The sequence below is a fragment of the Mustela erminea genome, chromosome 2 (assembly GCF_009829155.1).
Source record: "Mustela erminea isolate mMusErm1 chromosome 2, mMusErm1.Pri, whole genome shotgun sequence".
Lineage (NCBI taxonomy): Eukaryota > Metazoa > Chordata > Mammalia > Carnivora > Mustelidae > Mustela > Mustela erminea.
The window spans coordinates 21,582,338-21,599,449 of record NC_045615.1 but is presented as its reverse complement, the minus strand read 5'-3'; the positions used below and the strand labels follow the sequence as shown (position 1 = coordinate 21,599,449).

Here is a 17,112-nt window from a genome sequence, read left to right as displayed (position 1 = left end):
TCTGCTTGGGCTGCCACAACAGAACCCCACAGACTGGGTGGCTTGAACAACACAAGTCTATCTTCTCACAGTTCTGGAGCCTGGAGCCCCAAGCTCAAGGTACCAGCAGGGTCTGCTGCTCCCAAGGCCTCTCTCTGGGGCTTGTGGGTGGCTGCCTTCTTGCTGTGCCCTCACATGGCCTTTTCTGTGTGCAAGCACATCCCTGGTGTCCTTTCCCCTTCTTATACTGGACGGGGGCCACATCTTTACCACCTTGTTTAATCTTAATTCCCTTTTTTAAAGACTCCCCCGCCCCCCGACCCAAAACGCTCCTCCCCTGTGGGTTAGGGCTTGAACATTTTCAGAGGACACAACTGGTCCGTAACCAATGGGGAGGCGGAGGGCAACAGTGCGGCTGGGGCTGCGCACAACCTGGTCTTTCACCTCGGGTTTTGCCAAAATGCCTGTCTGTGTCTGTGCTCAGTCCCCCTGCCTGGGCTGCCCACAATTCCAGCAGAGGTCCTGGCCCTTCAGCCCCCACCAGGAGTCTCTGCCCTTGGTGGCCGCTATCACCACTTCCTATCATTCTCCAGGCAGAAGATGGACCAGGTAAGAGGATTTCTAGATGTTCACATCACAAGCTATCAGGGTGTGAAACAGTATTTCTCTCTCTAATCTTGGGGTTCACTTTTCCCATGTTCTTCTCTTATAGAAGCTCTTTTTTAAATTTTTAATTTAGTCTTGATTCTGAGGTTTCCTTTCTGACTTTGTTTCTTGCTGGAGATCACTGCCCCAGGCTGTCTGTGAGAGGGAGTCCATGATGCATCACACCCCACCTAGTCTCCTTCTCTGGCTAGGAGAGCAGGGTGGTCAGGAGGAGCTTCTACCTTTGTGGAATTTGCAAGTCTAACCCAAGGCTGACCAAACCATCTTCTACACCTCCCTCCAAAAAGGAATTGTGAGGATTACATATGCATCTGTTCTGTGTCGCATTTGTGGAAGGCAGAGTTAGGAGTAAAACAGATGAGGTCCATGCCAGTTTTTAAAAATGTCACTTGCTGCTCTCTAGCTTTTCTTCCATTTGACTGATACCAAGGTGTTATTCTTTTCTCCTTTTAACCTATTTTTGATTTATATTGTAAGACTTTTGAGATCTGAGCTTGCTATCTTAGAGCATGTGTTTGAGGTATCTGTTTTAGGTAAGAAACAGACAATAAATACTACTGGTAAAGACGTAAGTAAAAGGTAACACACCATCACATGTAGAAGCCTGTAACTTTACTGAACTTCACTAGTTTCCTTACTCCCAGTTGTGTCAAAGAGCCACATGTTTTTATTACGTTATTTCGGTATCACCCAAGTTCATTCCCCCAAAGCAGGGATTCCTAACTGAGGTTCCTTACGGACTCTGGTATTAGTGTATACCCTCAAATTGTCCGTAAATGGTATATATGCACTTGTATTATTTTCTTTTTAGAAAACGAGATTGTTATCTTTAATCAAATTCTCCAAGAAGTATGAAACATAAAAACTGGTTAGGAATCACTGACCTACAGTAATGAGCAGAAAAGCTGCCAAGAATAGAAAACAATGGAGAATTAGAAACCATTTATAAGAGTTTGGATTCATCCAAATAATAAAGTCAAGTGAAAGAGTTTTCTTTTCAGTTACACAGAATTTGGATAAAGCCCAGAGGACTTCCAAAAGAGTTCAACCACAGTTGACCCTGGGCATTGCAGGTAACACAGTCCTACAGAAATTGTGGAATAAAAGGAGTAGACACAAAATTATTATTCCAAGGACCCTTCCACATCAATCCATCAGTAAGTACAGCTTACTCTGAGCTTATTAGCACATTAAGCACAAATGACCTAATTCCTTCATTAAATTTTGAAAATGATGACTAATCCTCTTAGTAGTCATGTCCCGCATTTCCATCTAAACAGAAATGACATTCTAGAAAAATCAAGGGTTTAAAGGCTTTCCTGGAGAAAGAATGCCTCCACTTTCACTTATTGCTGAGTTAGGGAAAGAGAAACAATTACTTCAAAAGAGGCACAGCCTATAAATAAATTCTATTCTCAATATACAAAACAAGCAAAGTTGATTCAGCAACAAATTAAAGAGAACAGGAGGCAGATACTGAGATCATACACTAAGATTATGATCCTGCTTCTGTGTGAGTTTCTGATGTACACTGTTTCTTTATGTGACTATATACAGCACTGCTATCATTTCCAAAGGATTATAAATCTTCCTCAAAACCTATTAGTCCAACCACTTTAGAGGTTTGGTTTGGCACCATCTACAGTCTGCAGCCCATGTGCACTTTTGGTAATTAAGAATAAGTAATAATGATGACAAACAACACACCAGCTGTGCGATGATTAATAAGAACTGTCTTATGCACACAACCAGGCACTGGCATGTGTGTCTCAAGCAACTATATAAAGCTCATGCCTTTATGAAATCAAATACAGAGATTTCCTTTCTCACTCCTACACATTCCAACAGAGACATACGTAAGCACTTTTGTACAATTTAAACTTGGAGCTATCCATGTACTAATATTGACTGAAACACTATGCATCATTTAAGCTTAAAAAGAAAAAAATATGGTCTTGTTTTTCTTGGGACAGTAGAAAGACCACAAAGAATTTTCTAACTGTGTGGCTTAACTGCCTGAAATTCTTTTTGGAATGAGGCAGACTGTCAATGAATAAAGCAAGCTGTGTGACCTTGGGTAAGTTAATTTCAACTCCCCAAGCTTCTGTTTCTCAAATTAGTCTGTAAACTACAGAGAAAACAATACTACCTAAAAGACAACAAACAAACAAACACACTCTCTCAGGTTGACTGGCTGATTCATGGGTCCTACGAATGAGACCTAGCCAGTGGCTGGAACATCAGGTACTCAAGACGGCCTTGGCGCCAACCCTCTGCCCTACGCAGACTAGATGCTTCGGAAAAGCAATTTCAAATTTTATAATTACGTCCACTAGGTCTCCTGCAGGCCTAAGTCACTGTTGTAAAGGGAATGGGTACATACCTTCTGAAGAAACAACTGATTGATTCACAAAGGAATGCCTGCTACATAAGTCTTCCGAGTATAGAAACGGTCTTAACCTGGCTTTGGACAAAGAAAGCTACTGGCTTCTGGAAGGTCCAAACTCCAAACACACAATCCTTGGGCCATGTTACTAGAACTCTACCACTGTGTCAGAGTTTGTTACACCCTGGACTTCCAGAAAGCAAGATCTGCTTCCCCCTACCCCCTTAATTTTCTGTGCCTGTCCACGCAGTACAAGGCATGAAGGAGCTGCTTTATAGATGTCTGCTGAATGAATTGGTAAGTGATGCCAACACCAAATATCAGGTCATTTAACTTCCATCATGAATAATTTGAGATATATACACAAGTAAAAAATAATATAATAAATTCCTATGTCCGCATCACCTAACTTCATGAGTCATTAACTGACGGTCAGCTTAATTCATCGACATCCTTCGATTATTTTCAAGCAGATTCCAGACTTAGTACAGGTTGCTTAAGAAGCTTTAAGTAATTAGGTTTTACTTAAAGTGAATTCTAGATTAGTCTAGTAGACTCCAGAATTCTAGACACTTGTATCTCTACGGTAACAAGAAACAATACTTTGTCAAGATCAATAAAAGTCATCATTATCTGATCAAGAGAGGAGCTGTGACATAAACAAAAGGAAATCAAACCTTTCCTCTAAATCACGATGGGTTAGATGGTACTGGTAGTTAAAAAAGAGAGAGAGAGAGAGATAATACTACTACAAATATCTGTCTGAGGAAAAACAATGACTTGGGAGGGGGAACACAGTGTTAATATTGGATGACTAGCTCACCTAATGAATCCTCATGAAAGGCTACATATTTGTTTTTAACTTTTTAAAACTATTTAGTAAAAGGATTTTTCTATTGAAAAATCCAGAAGATTAAATAGAGAGTGCAGCTCTGAGGAGGGTATCAGCCAGATAATACAAAGCCCAAGCCAGGGTGAAAAGGGGGGTTTGGATCAGATGCCAAGGAGGGAGGGCAGAACAGACAGGGCAGGACCTTGATCTTTGAGAAAATGTGGGGCCCCCAATGACAGCACCTGATAGAGCCAAAGAGTGAGAACAGAAATAAAGCTGACAAAACTGATTCCTGCCCTGTGGGGTCATTCTCAAGGAGAAATCAACCAACTGAAAGTTAAACAAGGAGGGCTTTTAAGGACTTTTCATCCTGGGCCAAATTAGTCCAGCGACATAAGGCTGCATGGCTTGAAATTTACTTGACCTACACTGACCACATTCGCCTCGATTCCCATGCTCCTCAATAAAGTTAATCCTGCACTTCCTAATAGGGCTGACAACACACACTTCCCCAACAGCATGGAGAAGACACTTCCAAAGCAAAAGACAAAAGGCTCTAAATCCCAAAGATAGAGAACATCCTTGCAGGAGAGACAGTCACTCACAGTCACCCCTGCCCTCAACCTCCTCACCCCAGCAATTAGAAGATGCCCAGTGTGTAGAAGAGAATAAACACAGCAGGCATAAGATGAGCATCTTTAGAAGGCCTGCTTGCCAAACTGGCCCTTAGTTGGCGTCTAGGGACTAGGCTGGTAAACAGTTCTTTAAACTGATAGAAAACATTCCCTTTAAGGTTAGGATGGCCCGCCATGCCCAAACTGTTTGAATTCGTGTTCAAACAGTTTGGGCATGGTGGGCCTATGTGGGGGTTATGCGGAATACCTGTTTCCCATCTGGGAGTCTGGAATTCTGGTATATGGTGAGCAAAGGATGCCTATGTGACTAGCTCCCACAGGCACTGGTTTCCAATGGGCTTTCCTGAACAGAAGTATCGAACACATGTTTCTACACTTTCAGGGCTGGAGGAAGAGTCTGCTCTGTGTGACTTCTGGGAGGGGAGGGCATAAGCCCGGACTCCTCCAGACTCCACCCGGGTTGTCTTCTTCTCTGTGCGTCCTTACTCCATTGCTGTGATGATAGCTGTGAGCACAACTTTGTGTCCTTCCAGCACATCCCCGAACGTGGGGGTAGTCTGGAGGACCTCAGACACAGCCACGAAAGCAGGCACTACACTTACCGGCAAGACTTCAATTTGGAGGATATGACATAGCGGCCTGCTTCTTCAAGTAGACATTTTAGCTCCTCTGACTTTTAGTTACGGCAGAAATTGGAGAATTTATGGAAGCCTGGCAGAAATAGAACTGTCACATGCCCCACTGTGCATGAGCTGAAACTGTCAACCCTTAATTTAGCCATTTTCCAGGTACCATTCATTAGTGAAAACATTTAGTTAGGTAGGACACTAGTGTTTGCCATGCTAAAGAGGCAAGAGCTAAAATACTGGCACATGGTCAGCTCTCAGTTATCACTAACAGTTTTAATTAAAATTAAAATTAACGGTTTTAATTTCAAGGCAAGTCAGAGGAACTCAAATGAGACAACAAGGCTACACTGTGAAAACCTGACGAGGACAAAGGTGCCTTCTTCAGTCTGACCCAAGCCAGGTTCCTTCTGCTTCCCACTCAGGAAGAAGTCTGAATATCAGCACATCTCAATGGAAAACGGCTGCCTTTCATTATTTAAGGACAAGGCCTTTCAGTGTGGGCTCATTCTTTCCATGGCCAAACTGAGCCATCAGTATTTTAATAAAGGGTTTCCTTCATGACTGGCCTGGGTAAGGAACAGAAACAACGAAGTGTCACTGATTAAATAAAGCGTGAATCTGAGATGAGCGACATCTTTATCCGTTCCCCTCCTGGCTTCTAAGCAAAAACATGGAAAATAAGTCAACATCAAAAGACAAGAAAGGCTGGGCCTGAGAACATGTTCCAGACCCTAACCTCACTTAGCTATATGGCAGCTCTTGGTTTTCCCATGGTTCTAGGTTCTTAACCTGAAATTCCTAGAACTGCGCCTACATTTCTTCGGTGTATCTATAATAATAATACCATTTCCTGGGAACAGAACCCAAAGCCTTCATTAAATTTTCAAACTAGGTCCTAATGTGATAAAACTTCAAAACCACTGCTCTAGATGGAGGAAGGGTATGGCACATGCAGGAGCAGACGTTAAAATGCTACATGACTGAGTGGCAGACTGAGGCCCACGCTGCCAGGAGATGTGTAAGAGTGCAGCAGCGGAGGGAATGGCTTTATCAGGTTGGAGACCAACAACTGGGAACACAATGACTTAGAAGAAAAAGAAATTATGTTAGAGTTGAGAGAAAAGTCACTTCTGGTTTAAATACTGGTCTGAGAAAATTGAAGAAGAAAGTTAAAGAAGTTCTAGTTAAGATCATGGGAAGAGAGCAACAGGTTCATATTTGGACAACCTCAAAATGCCAGGTTCCACCTAAAACTCTGTTGACTGGACCCACTTGATCTGTTTCCAAAAACACTGGACCTGAGTTAACAGCCAGCCTCAAGGACATGCCTAAGCTACCTGATAGCACCGAAATATAAACGGAGTTAAATCAAAGTTGACAAATAAATCATGCATCTGTAAATTTATCAAATTGCAGGTATAGTACTTGTGAATTTTCTCACACTGTCCAAAGATGATTTAGTTGCAACCAAAACAGTACTAAACTGACAGAAGTAAAAAGGGATTTGTTAAAAGGAATCAGCAGGAAGTAGAAGGAGCTGGAACTCAAAACTGTTCTGAGGCCATCAGGAGTCAACTAACAACTCTCCACTTCTCACCTCTGTGTGCTTTTCTAACGAGATTCCCATCCTTCCCAGCGCTCTGCCTTCTCTGCTGGACACCTGACCCACTGCCAGGGTTCTTGTAGCCTCCCGCCCAGGGCAATGTCACAGTCACTGCTGAGTTTCTCCCCCTCCAATTCCAAATCTCTACAGGAGAGAACCTAACTCTGCCCAGCCTCCTGTGACACTCCTCTTTTGAGGGTCTAGCCAGCTCTCACCAGCAGATCAAGATTATGCAGCACCATGTCTTAGGAACCTAGGGATGTGGTCTACAGTAAGCAGTTCTCAGAGGCACGGGGCTGTCTGCCAGGACATATTTGGACTAAATGACTGTGGGGCAGCACAGATGAGGGGTACAAGAGAGAGGTTAAAGGGGAAGAGACGGAGTTCAGAGTTCAGAAAAATACCCTTCTCCCAGCCCTGCTTATCCACATAGTAGCAGGCCATCTTTCCAGGAAAAGAAAAAATAAAAACAAAACAACAACAAAATAACTTTCTTCTGCAAGCACCCTAGTCTGATGCAAGTGGCCATATTATTATTACGTAGGCTTCAAGAGAATACATACTCCATTAATATAAGCTTCTATTGTTGATTTTAAAGTTTTTGCTAAAAATAGGTCACCTATTCCTAGTAGTTTTACAGTCTAGAAAAATCAGTTCTTTACATACTATTGAAGTGATACCTCACGTGGGTATCTCCCCACTTACACTATTTGGTGTATTTTTGGATTTCTGAAAATTTATTTGAGACACTGAAACATTCTGTTTTTAGTGATTTCGTTCAGTCTGCATATGCTCTAGGTCTGCTGTTTCTAAGAATCAGAAGGTGGCTGCCCAGTCTATGAGCTGGGGACCACACATACAGAACCTTCCATGTAAAGCCAATTACAGTCTAGAGTTTAATGGTCCCACCTCCAGAGCCAGACAGTCCTGGGTTTAAATCTCACCACTGCCATTTACCAGCTGTGTGACCTGGGGCAAATTCTTACCCTAAGGCCCAGTTTCCTCATTTGTAGAATAAGGACAATGATATCTACTTCACGGACCTGTTGAGTGAGGCATTAGATGAGATCATAATGTAAAATACTTAACAGTATGAGCACTGAATAAATACCAGGCTTGGCATCATTATATGTTAATTATCCTGATGGCGAGGAACTCAAGGAGAGAGATGAGGAGCGCAGCTTCTTCACTGGAATTTCTGGCAAAATTGAGCTGGGAGGCCTGACACAACCTGTCAGCCCCAAAGACAGGGCATCTCAGAAGCAGCCTGCGTGATATAGACGATGCGGCAAGACGGGAGAGAAGATGGCCAGTTGAGAGGAGCGGCCCTTCCTGCCATTGCCTGCTGGGCACAGTGACCACATAAACCCCTTGGTTCTCTCAAAATACAAACAGGTCAGCGCTAAAAAGAAATAAGCTATCAAACGATGAAAAGACACGGAGGAACTTTAAGTGCATGTTAGCCAGTGAAAGAAGCCAGTCTGAAAGTCTACCTACCATAGGACTCCAACTACCCGGCATTCTGGAAAAAGCAAAACTACAGAGAGTAAAAAGACCAGTGAGTGGTGGGCCTGGGAAATGGGGGGCAGCGGGGTAGGGCAGACAACAAAAGAGATGAACAGACAGAACATGGGATTTTTAGGACTGTGGAAATACGCTGCTATTATAATGATGAATGTATGTTATAACACATACTGAGAGGCTGCAGAGACATTTATCTGACAGTGGCAGTGTAAGGTTAAGGGACAGGCTTTGGAGACAGACTGGGTTCAAATCCCAGCTTGGCCACTTTCTAGGACTGTGACTGTGAGCAAGTTATCGGAGCCTCCCTGAGCCCCACCTTCCTCATTTGTGCAACAGCAGTGAGAGGATTCTCTCCGGTGGATCAGCTTATCTCATCTCTGCAACCGCTCTGTTGAAGAGGTACTTAAGTTATTTCTATTTTGCGGAGGAGGAAACTGACCCTGAGTGTCAACAGGGTGGCCAGATCACACAGAAGTCACATGACTTGGTGCAACAGAGATGCCAACCCAAGGAATTTCATTTAGAGCTCACTGCGCTACATTATGTGGTCCTGGCTACAGAGTATTTCAATAAAATGTCATAGAAGGAGCTAAGTCTGGTGCCCAGCACATAATCATCCCTCTGTCAGGACTGGATATTATAATTATTATTGTTCTCAATTTTATACTGAGAGATGTGGAAGAGATAGTGCTGAAAGCTGGAAGGTTTTATTTTATAAGAGAAAATAAAAATGAGCACATCCATGCAAAGAGTCAAGCCCATAAAGGCCCCCACACTCTCCTGTCCCTTAAGGAAAGGCATTCCCTGGTACCTTCTCCACTGCTCACCTACACATCTTCCCACTGCTCGCATCCCCTCACTCCTGGATTCTTATTTTTCCCTTCCAAGAACTCTTGATGCTGCTCATAAAAGAGAGATGAACAAAAGGATCCTGTTCCTCATCCTCCTTAGTTCTACACACACAACCGAGCGCCAAGTTCCAAAGCCCAGGGCTCTGCTCTGAGACCGGTCTTCCCGGCTCTGCATCTCCGGAGACCTTGGCAGAGAATTTCTAAGTGGAGCAGACCTCCTAGGCCTGCTTGCTTTTTCCAGGTCCTCAATCCTCATCTCCAACATGAACATATTCTCATTATGAAAAATATTATGAAGTTCTTCCTTGTATTGAATCAAACACTCACCTCCTGGCAAGTTCTGCTCGCTGGTACTGACTATGCGTTCACAGGTAACAGAGAATCAATCTACCCCCACCCTTTTGTATCGCAGCTCTTGGATTTTCTGGAGACAGCCCCAGTTCTCCATCTATACCCGACACTAACGCAGAATGAAAGAATCTTGCCTTTCAAATTTTCTCTTATCAAACCACACTAGTACCCTGGGAAAAATGCTACCTGCCCCCTCCAGAGCCACACGACAGCACCAAGAAGGGACTTCCTATACAGCAGAGCTAAATGAAGACGGCAGAACTGGGAAGACAATGTCGTCATTATTTTCTGACTTGTCTTTGAGGAAGGAGAAAGGCAGACAGGAAGTTGTCTGTGGTTTTAAAGCTCCTTTTTAAACACTCCAGAGAATGCAAGGCCCTGTTGAGGGGGGAGAAAATCTAACAGTAAAGTAAGTCTCCGTGGCTACGCCAAAGATGCCAACAGTCAAGAAACCTGGAAGAAGGAAAAAGCCACCCTTCTGCAATTTTCCCTATTTTTGCCGTGGGGTTTTGACTTCTACACTAAATCGTCACTACTCAGGCAAACATAAAGCTTTTGGAAACTTCGGAGTTTTACCATTGTTGCTGTTGTTTCAGATATTTATTTTTCTCTCTCATGAAAACTGGTGCTGCCTAGCAACCCAGTGCCAGCAAAGCTAAATCAAGAAGCATTTTAGGCTGAATTCAAAAAAAAAAAAAAAGAGAGAGAGAGAGAGATTTCTTATTCCCACTGAATGACAGGCACACTCTAAGACTTAAGGGTTCCTTGCATCTCCAGGAAAACAGTTTGCATACCCCCTGAGGCCTCCTTTACAGTCAAGAATGACAGAGACCAGCCCACAGAAGAGGGTTAGGATGTGCGTGGTCTCTGCTGCCACAGGAGCGGAAGAGCAGGCTGCCCCAGATGGAACCCAATCCACTGGTGGCTGCTGCCGGACTGCAGGCTGGGACCGATGAGGGAATCCGTGCCACCGCAGAAACTGGGGGCAGGGACACATTCTTCTAGATCTTGGCAAAGACAGGGGTGTAGGTCTGAAACTGGAACCCAAGGTCAACAGAGGAATGCCATGTACCATTTGATACTCATCACATGTGCATGTAATTTAATATTCTGATTGTGTTGCACACCTGAGAAGAAACGTATATTATGCCCTTCTCATCTCTACTTTTCTGTGCTGGAGGGACACCACCTCTGCAAGGAATTTGCAACACATGTTACAGAGATGGTTACTGAAGAAACCTCAGAACAGGAACGGAACATCAGCCTTTTCCACAACGCGTGAGCATCACAAATCACCTCCATTTTCTCACCAGGAAAAATGAGGCACAGCGTGCCAGCACACCCATTTCAAAGACAACACTGTTTATTTCGACATAAGTTTTTAGAATCTTTACCGAGGAAAAGTTTTATGTAAATAAAATGTGATTATCTCTTGGCACCTCGGGGTCCGCAGAAACTACAGTATGTAAAGGCTAACGCTCAGAAACAACTTCATGCCCTACTGACCACCAGAGAATCCGGGAACATCAAGGTGAACCGCAGCACCACACAAAGCTGAAGGCAACCAGAGCACCACATCTGGCCGATCCCAATGAAAATCCAATTATAATCCTTAATAAGGTAAATATACAGGCATACCTCAAAGATATTGCAGGTTTGGTTCCAAACCACCGCAACGAAGCGAGTATTGTAATAAAGCGAGTCCAGTGAATTTTCTGGTTTCCCAAGGCATAGAAGAGCTATGTTTACCCTGTGGTGTAGGCTATCAAGAGTATAGCTGCATGATGTCTAAAAAAATAATGGACATACATTAAAAAATACTTTATTGCTAAAAAATGTTAGCCATTACCTGAGCTATCGGCAAGCTGTAATCACTGACCACAGACCACCATCACAAACAGAGTCACGAAAAAGCCAAAAGTATTGCAAGGCCCGACACATGAGATGTGACAGAGACACAAAGCAAAATGGCGCCGACAGACTTGCTCCACGCGTGGTTGCCACAAACCTCTGCTTCGTAAAGAACACGGTATCTACGAAGGGCAATCGAGCGAAGGACAATAAAACAAGGCATGCCTATAATCTGGATTAAAATTATATATATCATGTAAAGTGATTTGGTTGAGAGTAACATTATACATCTTACTTTATATGAACTGCCAATTTAAATCCTAACACAAAATAAAAGAAAACCACACTGGTATTAATGATTTCTTTGGTGATTCCCAAAGGTCTTCATAATCTTCAAGGGCCCTCAGGGACTTGGGGAGAGACCAGAAGAGAGTTACATTATAAACACAAATTTCTTTTATGACACTACAAAGATATAAAACAGCAGAACGGGCTCCGTTTCGACAAACTCGATGAACTCCCAGGAGGGTTCTTTCCATCCCTAAGTTCTTCTGAAGAACCCCCAACCCCAGAAATTAGCTAACAGAAAACTAGAACTGAGATTGACTGGCAAACTGTGTACACATCAGGAGCTGCCAGTCCTACCCTACTCTTTCCCTTCCCTGTCTGGTCTGCTTTTTCCTCTGTTACATTCTGTCGTGCGGGAAAAATACAACGTAAATCCGTACCTGTGATCACCTATTCCCAAACACTCATTCACTGACGTCAACGTCAGCTCTTGCTCTCAACAGACATTTTACTCTTGGAGTAAATACTCGAGCTCTCCCGTAGTGACAGCTCCAGCATCACTGACAAGGCCCCTTGACAACCCTAACTCTGAAACTCGCCTGGGTTTCTTCTGGCTCCTGGGTTCTCGCTAAGAGAAAAATCTTGGTGTTTCTCAAGGATATCGCTCTTAACCTTCTCTTAGGGAGGTGAAGCAAAGGTTTGGGGGTCAAACAACCCTGAGTTCAAACCCAAGCCTTGCCACTCACCGGCGGGGTGCCCATAAACAAGCTTATCTCTCGCCCTTCAGTCTTCTCCCGCGATGTGAAGGGACAATGTATGTCATAAGAATTCTGCACATATAAAGGAATACTATTACATATGCATGCAATAGGACCTTTATATATTTTTTTACTTTATCTATCTGTTTTAAGTACCTAGCATATCTGATTTAAGTAACTTTATCTGTTTTATGTACACACAAGTACACGCTTAGGTTACAGGAGGTAAGTCCCCACCATGGAGTGAGACCAGGCCTAGAGCGCAGTGAGCACCTCTCCCATGCTCATCTCGTGTCTTCTTATCGTACACTTCTTGCCACTAAATCCTCTCACAAATCTGAGCCCCACATCTCCAACTATTTGTTAGACATCCAGACAGCTAAAATTCAGCACATTAAACACTGAACTCTTGCCCCGAACCTATTTTTTTTTCCTTCTTTTTATTAAGGATCCCTATGTTCCTCCAGCTCTGGGTCCTCATTTGTGACCTACTGTCACTCCTAACACATTCTTCTGAGACAGCCCACCGATCCAGCCCCTGGACTGTGTCCACTGGGCCTCAGGACATGAGGCCCGCTACCCTGGAACTCCCATTCTCACTACGAAGTCCTCAGCCATCTGACCTCTCACCCGGCAGTGATTCTCCCACTTCTTATTTGCTAACCAGCTACCACATTAAACTTCCTGAAGCAGTTTGCCTAAAAACCATGAGAGGCCTTGATACCCATAAAACGAAATCCAAAAGTCCTAGGGTGTTATTCCCAACCTCCCTACACCTGGCCCGAATCTCTTTACAACTATCTCTCATGCCCCTCACCGCTATTCCCACAGAAGCTGCAATCCCAGAACACACGCCTACCCTCTGTACTTCTCTGATTACACGACTTCCCCACACTGAAATGTCCTCTTAAAACATCCCCAACCACCTGTTCAAACTCCATTCTAAAACCTATTCAAACCACCTAGTCAGGAAACATTCCAGATTCCTCACAGTCGGACATAAGTTCTCCTCGAAAGTCTCTGTATCGCTCCGAGAGCGCTAGTCTCCATGGCATCCTGCAGTGACTGCTGGAGAGATCTTTCCCCTGCCGGACTCTTCCCCAAATCTCACATCACATCTGACTCCAAGCAGGGGCTCACCACAAACACACTGCACTGATCCATAAGAAGTATACTTTGTCAAGAACAAAACTTATGGGGTACCTGAGTGGCTCAGGTCATGATCCCAGGGTCCTGGGATTGAGCCCCACATTAGGCTCCCTGCTCAGTGGGGAGCCTGTTTCTCCCTCTCCCTGGGGTGCCACCCTCTCCCCTACCCCCACCCCCACAAGCTCAGACTGTCTTTCTCTCTCAAATAAATAAGTAAAATCTTTAAGAAAAAATATTTACATAAAGTTCATAAATTATAAGGCGCAATCCCAATTGGAAAATCTGTGGGAACTTCACAGTACCCTTTTCCACCTGGGAAATGCAATTTTCTGGTGCGCACGGGAAGAAAGACCTTCATAATATTTTTGGCCCGTAAACGCTTCTTTTAAAACAACATCTTAATGTATTGTGTGGGAATGAGGCCAAAACATGTGGATTAAGTTTCCTATAGAGTACATATGGGTTTTATGAAAACAGCAAAGAGGCTAGGATAAAACGTGATCTCCGAGGCAAATTAACGTGGGTCTTTTTCTAACTCTAAAATTAATCTAGAGCTTTCTTGCTTTAATTACATGCTGAGAATTTCTTCTTTGGCTTTGGTGACGTTCCTGGTCAGAGTCAATATTTTTGCACGATCCTAAGATGAAAAAATAAGTAACTGAGGAAAAGAAAAGGCCTTCCTTCTACTGCCACTTTCCCCTCTGTTCCCCTTCAGAGAACCTAGGACTCTTCATTCCCTCTCTCATCGCCCTTGATTGCCTCCCTATCTATGGAACACTTTCCTCCCCCAGGGGCCTCCTCCTTTGAACCTTCTATCCACCTTCCTCTCTCTCTCATTTTGTTCTCGAACACTTACTAGGAGGAATCCTATCCCTCCCTCACCACACTCAAGTCAAACACAAGATCTTTGGGTGGTAAACATGGATCAGTTGCCAAGGAAACTTCGGGCTCCTATGGGTCCATGCGTCCACAGGCAGTTTTCCTGCACAAACCACCCTCGTCAGCGGAAATATCCTTCCTCATAGCAGAGCCTGGACTCTGAAGTGACGTCCAGCTGAGCAAGAACAAAGAGCTGGGAGTGAAAGTGGACAAGGGTGAAATCGGAGAGAAAAGAAGAGGAAATGGAGAAATTAAGTGCTCAGAAATATGAACCAATCCAAGCTAACAGTTCCCCATCCCAAGCAACCCTGTGCTTCCGAACCTAAACCCAGACACTGAGTGGAGAATCTGAAACTCGATTCCCCACATGCCCCCTTCCTGACAGGAAAGTCAGTGTGTCGACTCACGTTGGCCATGCATTCATAGCATTCTCTAGCACAGCCACAGAAAGGCAGAGGGGAAAAGGGAGAGCCCTCTCCTCGGCTCTACAGAGCTCAATCTCTGACAGTGGGTCTAGTTTCATTGCCATTGTTCTTGTAATTGGCTCGCCAGTGCCGCTTGGAAATTCCTGTATGATTTGTTAACAAGGTGAAAGTAGCACTATCGAATTCCCAAGCAGAAAAATCATGAACTTATCTTCTCAGTTTCAAATAAGAAAATAGGAAGCTGCAACATTCAATGGAGATCCTTTTATCTGAGAGCAAGACCCAGAGCCAGTATTTTCACAAATAAACTGTATAAAAGTTGCCTAATTGGGACTTAATCTAAGGACAGTTGTACCACTAAACACTATTTCAAAGCTTGTGGGTTAAATTATTTCTTTTTCTTACTAAATATGTATTTATTTATTTATTTATTTGAGAAAGAGAGAGAACAAGTGAGGGGAGAAGCAGAGAGAGAGAATCTCAAGCAGCCTCCATGCTGAGCACGGAGTCCAATGTGGGACTCAATCCCACAACACAGAGGTCATAACCTGAGCTTAAACCAAAGGCTGTACACTTAACCAATTGTGCCACCCAGGTGTTCTTAATTATTTCTTTTTCTAAAATGATTAGAAGCCATCTTTACTTAAAGCTATCTGAGAACACTACACACTACCTAAAAACAAACAAACAAACAAACAAACAAACAAAAAAAACAACCCCAAAAAAGACCCAAACTTTTTACTTCCATAAACAAGCTACTTTTACTATGCTGGGCAAGAAAATCTCTGACCAGCTTTCACATTTAACTCTTCAGTGGGTACCAATATTCACACAAGATACAACTGCTCTAGCAAATAGTAAATGCAATGAGGTTCTTGCTATGCTTTGCTCATAGAGACTACACCTCTGTTTCTCTCTTTCCCACACCTCTGACCCCCTTAAAATTTCCTGAGTTCATTAGTTCATCCAATAAATATGAACTAAACACCTACTATGTACCAGGTAGTATTCTAAGTGTAAAAAACAATCTCTGCCTCAAAGATCTGGCAGGGAAAAACAGATGTCTGTGACAATAAATAAACTATATAACAGGTTAGACAGAGATAAGGGCTATGGGATACAAGTCCCAAAATGGGGCTCCACCTCCTAGACTGTGAGCTACTCTCCATCAGGGCTGCAATGCTCGTCTTCATAGCCTAGCACCTCGTACATGCTCAGCATATCAGCTGAAAACAAACTACAACAACCTTTAATAAACAAATGAGTAACCAAGCATTTTAACAATTTTCAAATTCCCTATCTTAAAAGAATTGAGGAAAATTATTACCGAGGTCTGGATCTATGATGATAATAAGAAAAAACTACATAAAAGTTCTTCAAAGAATATATCCTACTTTGAAAACTCCTGCAGTTCCCTGATTATAGAGAAACAAGTAAGATTATCTTTTCATTTTAAACCAGAGATTCTTAACCTAGGGTTCCCAGATTCAGGGAGGCATGTGAATCCCCTGAAATTGTCAGCACAATTTGGGAGATAAGGGGGAGTTATATGTTGTGTTTAATGTGACACAGACTGCCAAAAATATTTTCCCTGAGTTAGAGAAATAGAATTTGAGAAATCCAAGGATAGGATTGAAGGCTGCAAAGAATCCAAACAGTCCAATATTATACTGCAGATTGTCATTTGCATCTGGGTGGAATGCTTCTTCCTTAAACTAGTGAGATATCAGAATTTATGGAAATCCATCAGAAGACAGAAGCTCAGTGGGAACTTCTCAGAACCAAACTCATCATCACAATAATAATAAAATCATTAATCGGGGGGGGGGGGGGCGCCCTTAAAGGCTAGTTTCAGATGGTGATAAAGCCAAAACCAGGAATTCCCTTAAGGAAAAACACAAATAGAATTTACCTTTTCATGGTTTTCAATTAAGATTTCCACCACGATGTTCTGAAACTTCAAATCCATGATGGCAGCAACAGTTTCTTCCTGTGGCCTCATCAAAGTTGGTCCAAACACCACTCCTAGATTTGCCACAGTCATGAGGTTCTGCTTGGAGTGATTCGAAACACTGGTAGGGAAGGGATGGGGTTGAAAGTCTGTTAACAGAGAGACAACAGCTGGGGAACATACAATCTTCCACAGCTGTGTGTTTCTTTAAAAATCAAGACACTCAAATGTCCTTAATTTCTGCTTCTGAAATAACAAGATCTGATGAGACCCTAGGAGATGAGGCCCCTGCCTACCATCCTGCTATTCCTCTCTTCTCGATGCTTTGCTCTAACCACAATGGCTTTCTTAATAA

The 17,112-nt window shown here is 43.2% G+C and overlaps 1 protein-coding gene across 1 annotated transcript in view; it reads right to left on the bottom strand.

The window, feature by feature from the left end:
- Nucleotides 1–17,112, bottom strand: part of ARHGAP10 (Rho GTPase activating protein 10) — a 319,494-nt gene that overhangs the window by 86,913 nt on the left and 215,469 nt on the right. Inside the window, exon 18 of the mRNA XM_032330629.1 lies at nt 16,719–16,878. Within this exon, the coding sequence (XP_032186520.1) occupies nt 16,719–16,878 (160 nt within the window). The remainder of the gene's footprint in view (nt 1–16,718; nt 16,879–17,112) is intronic.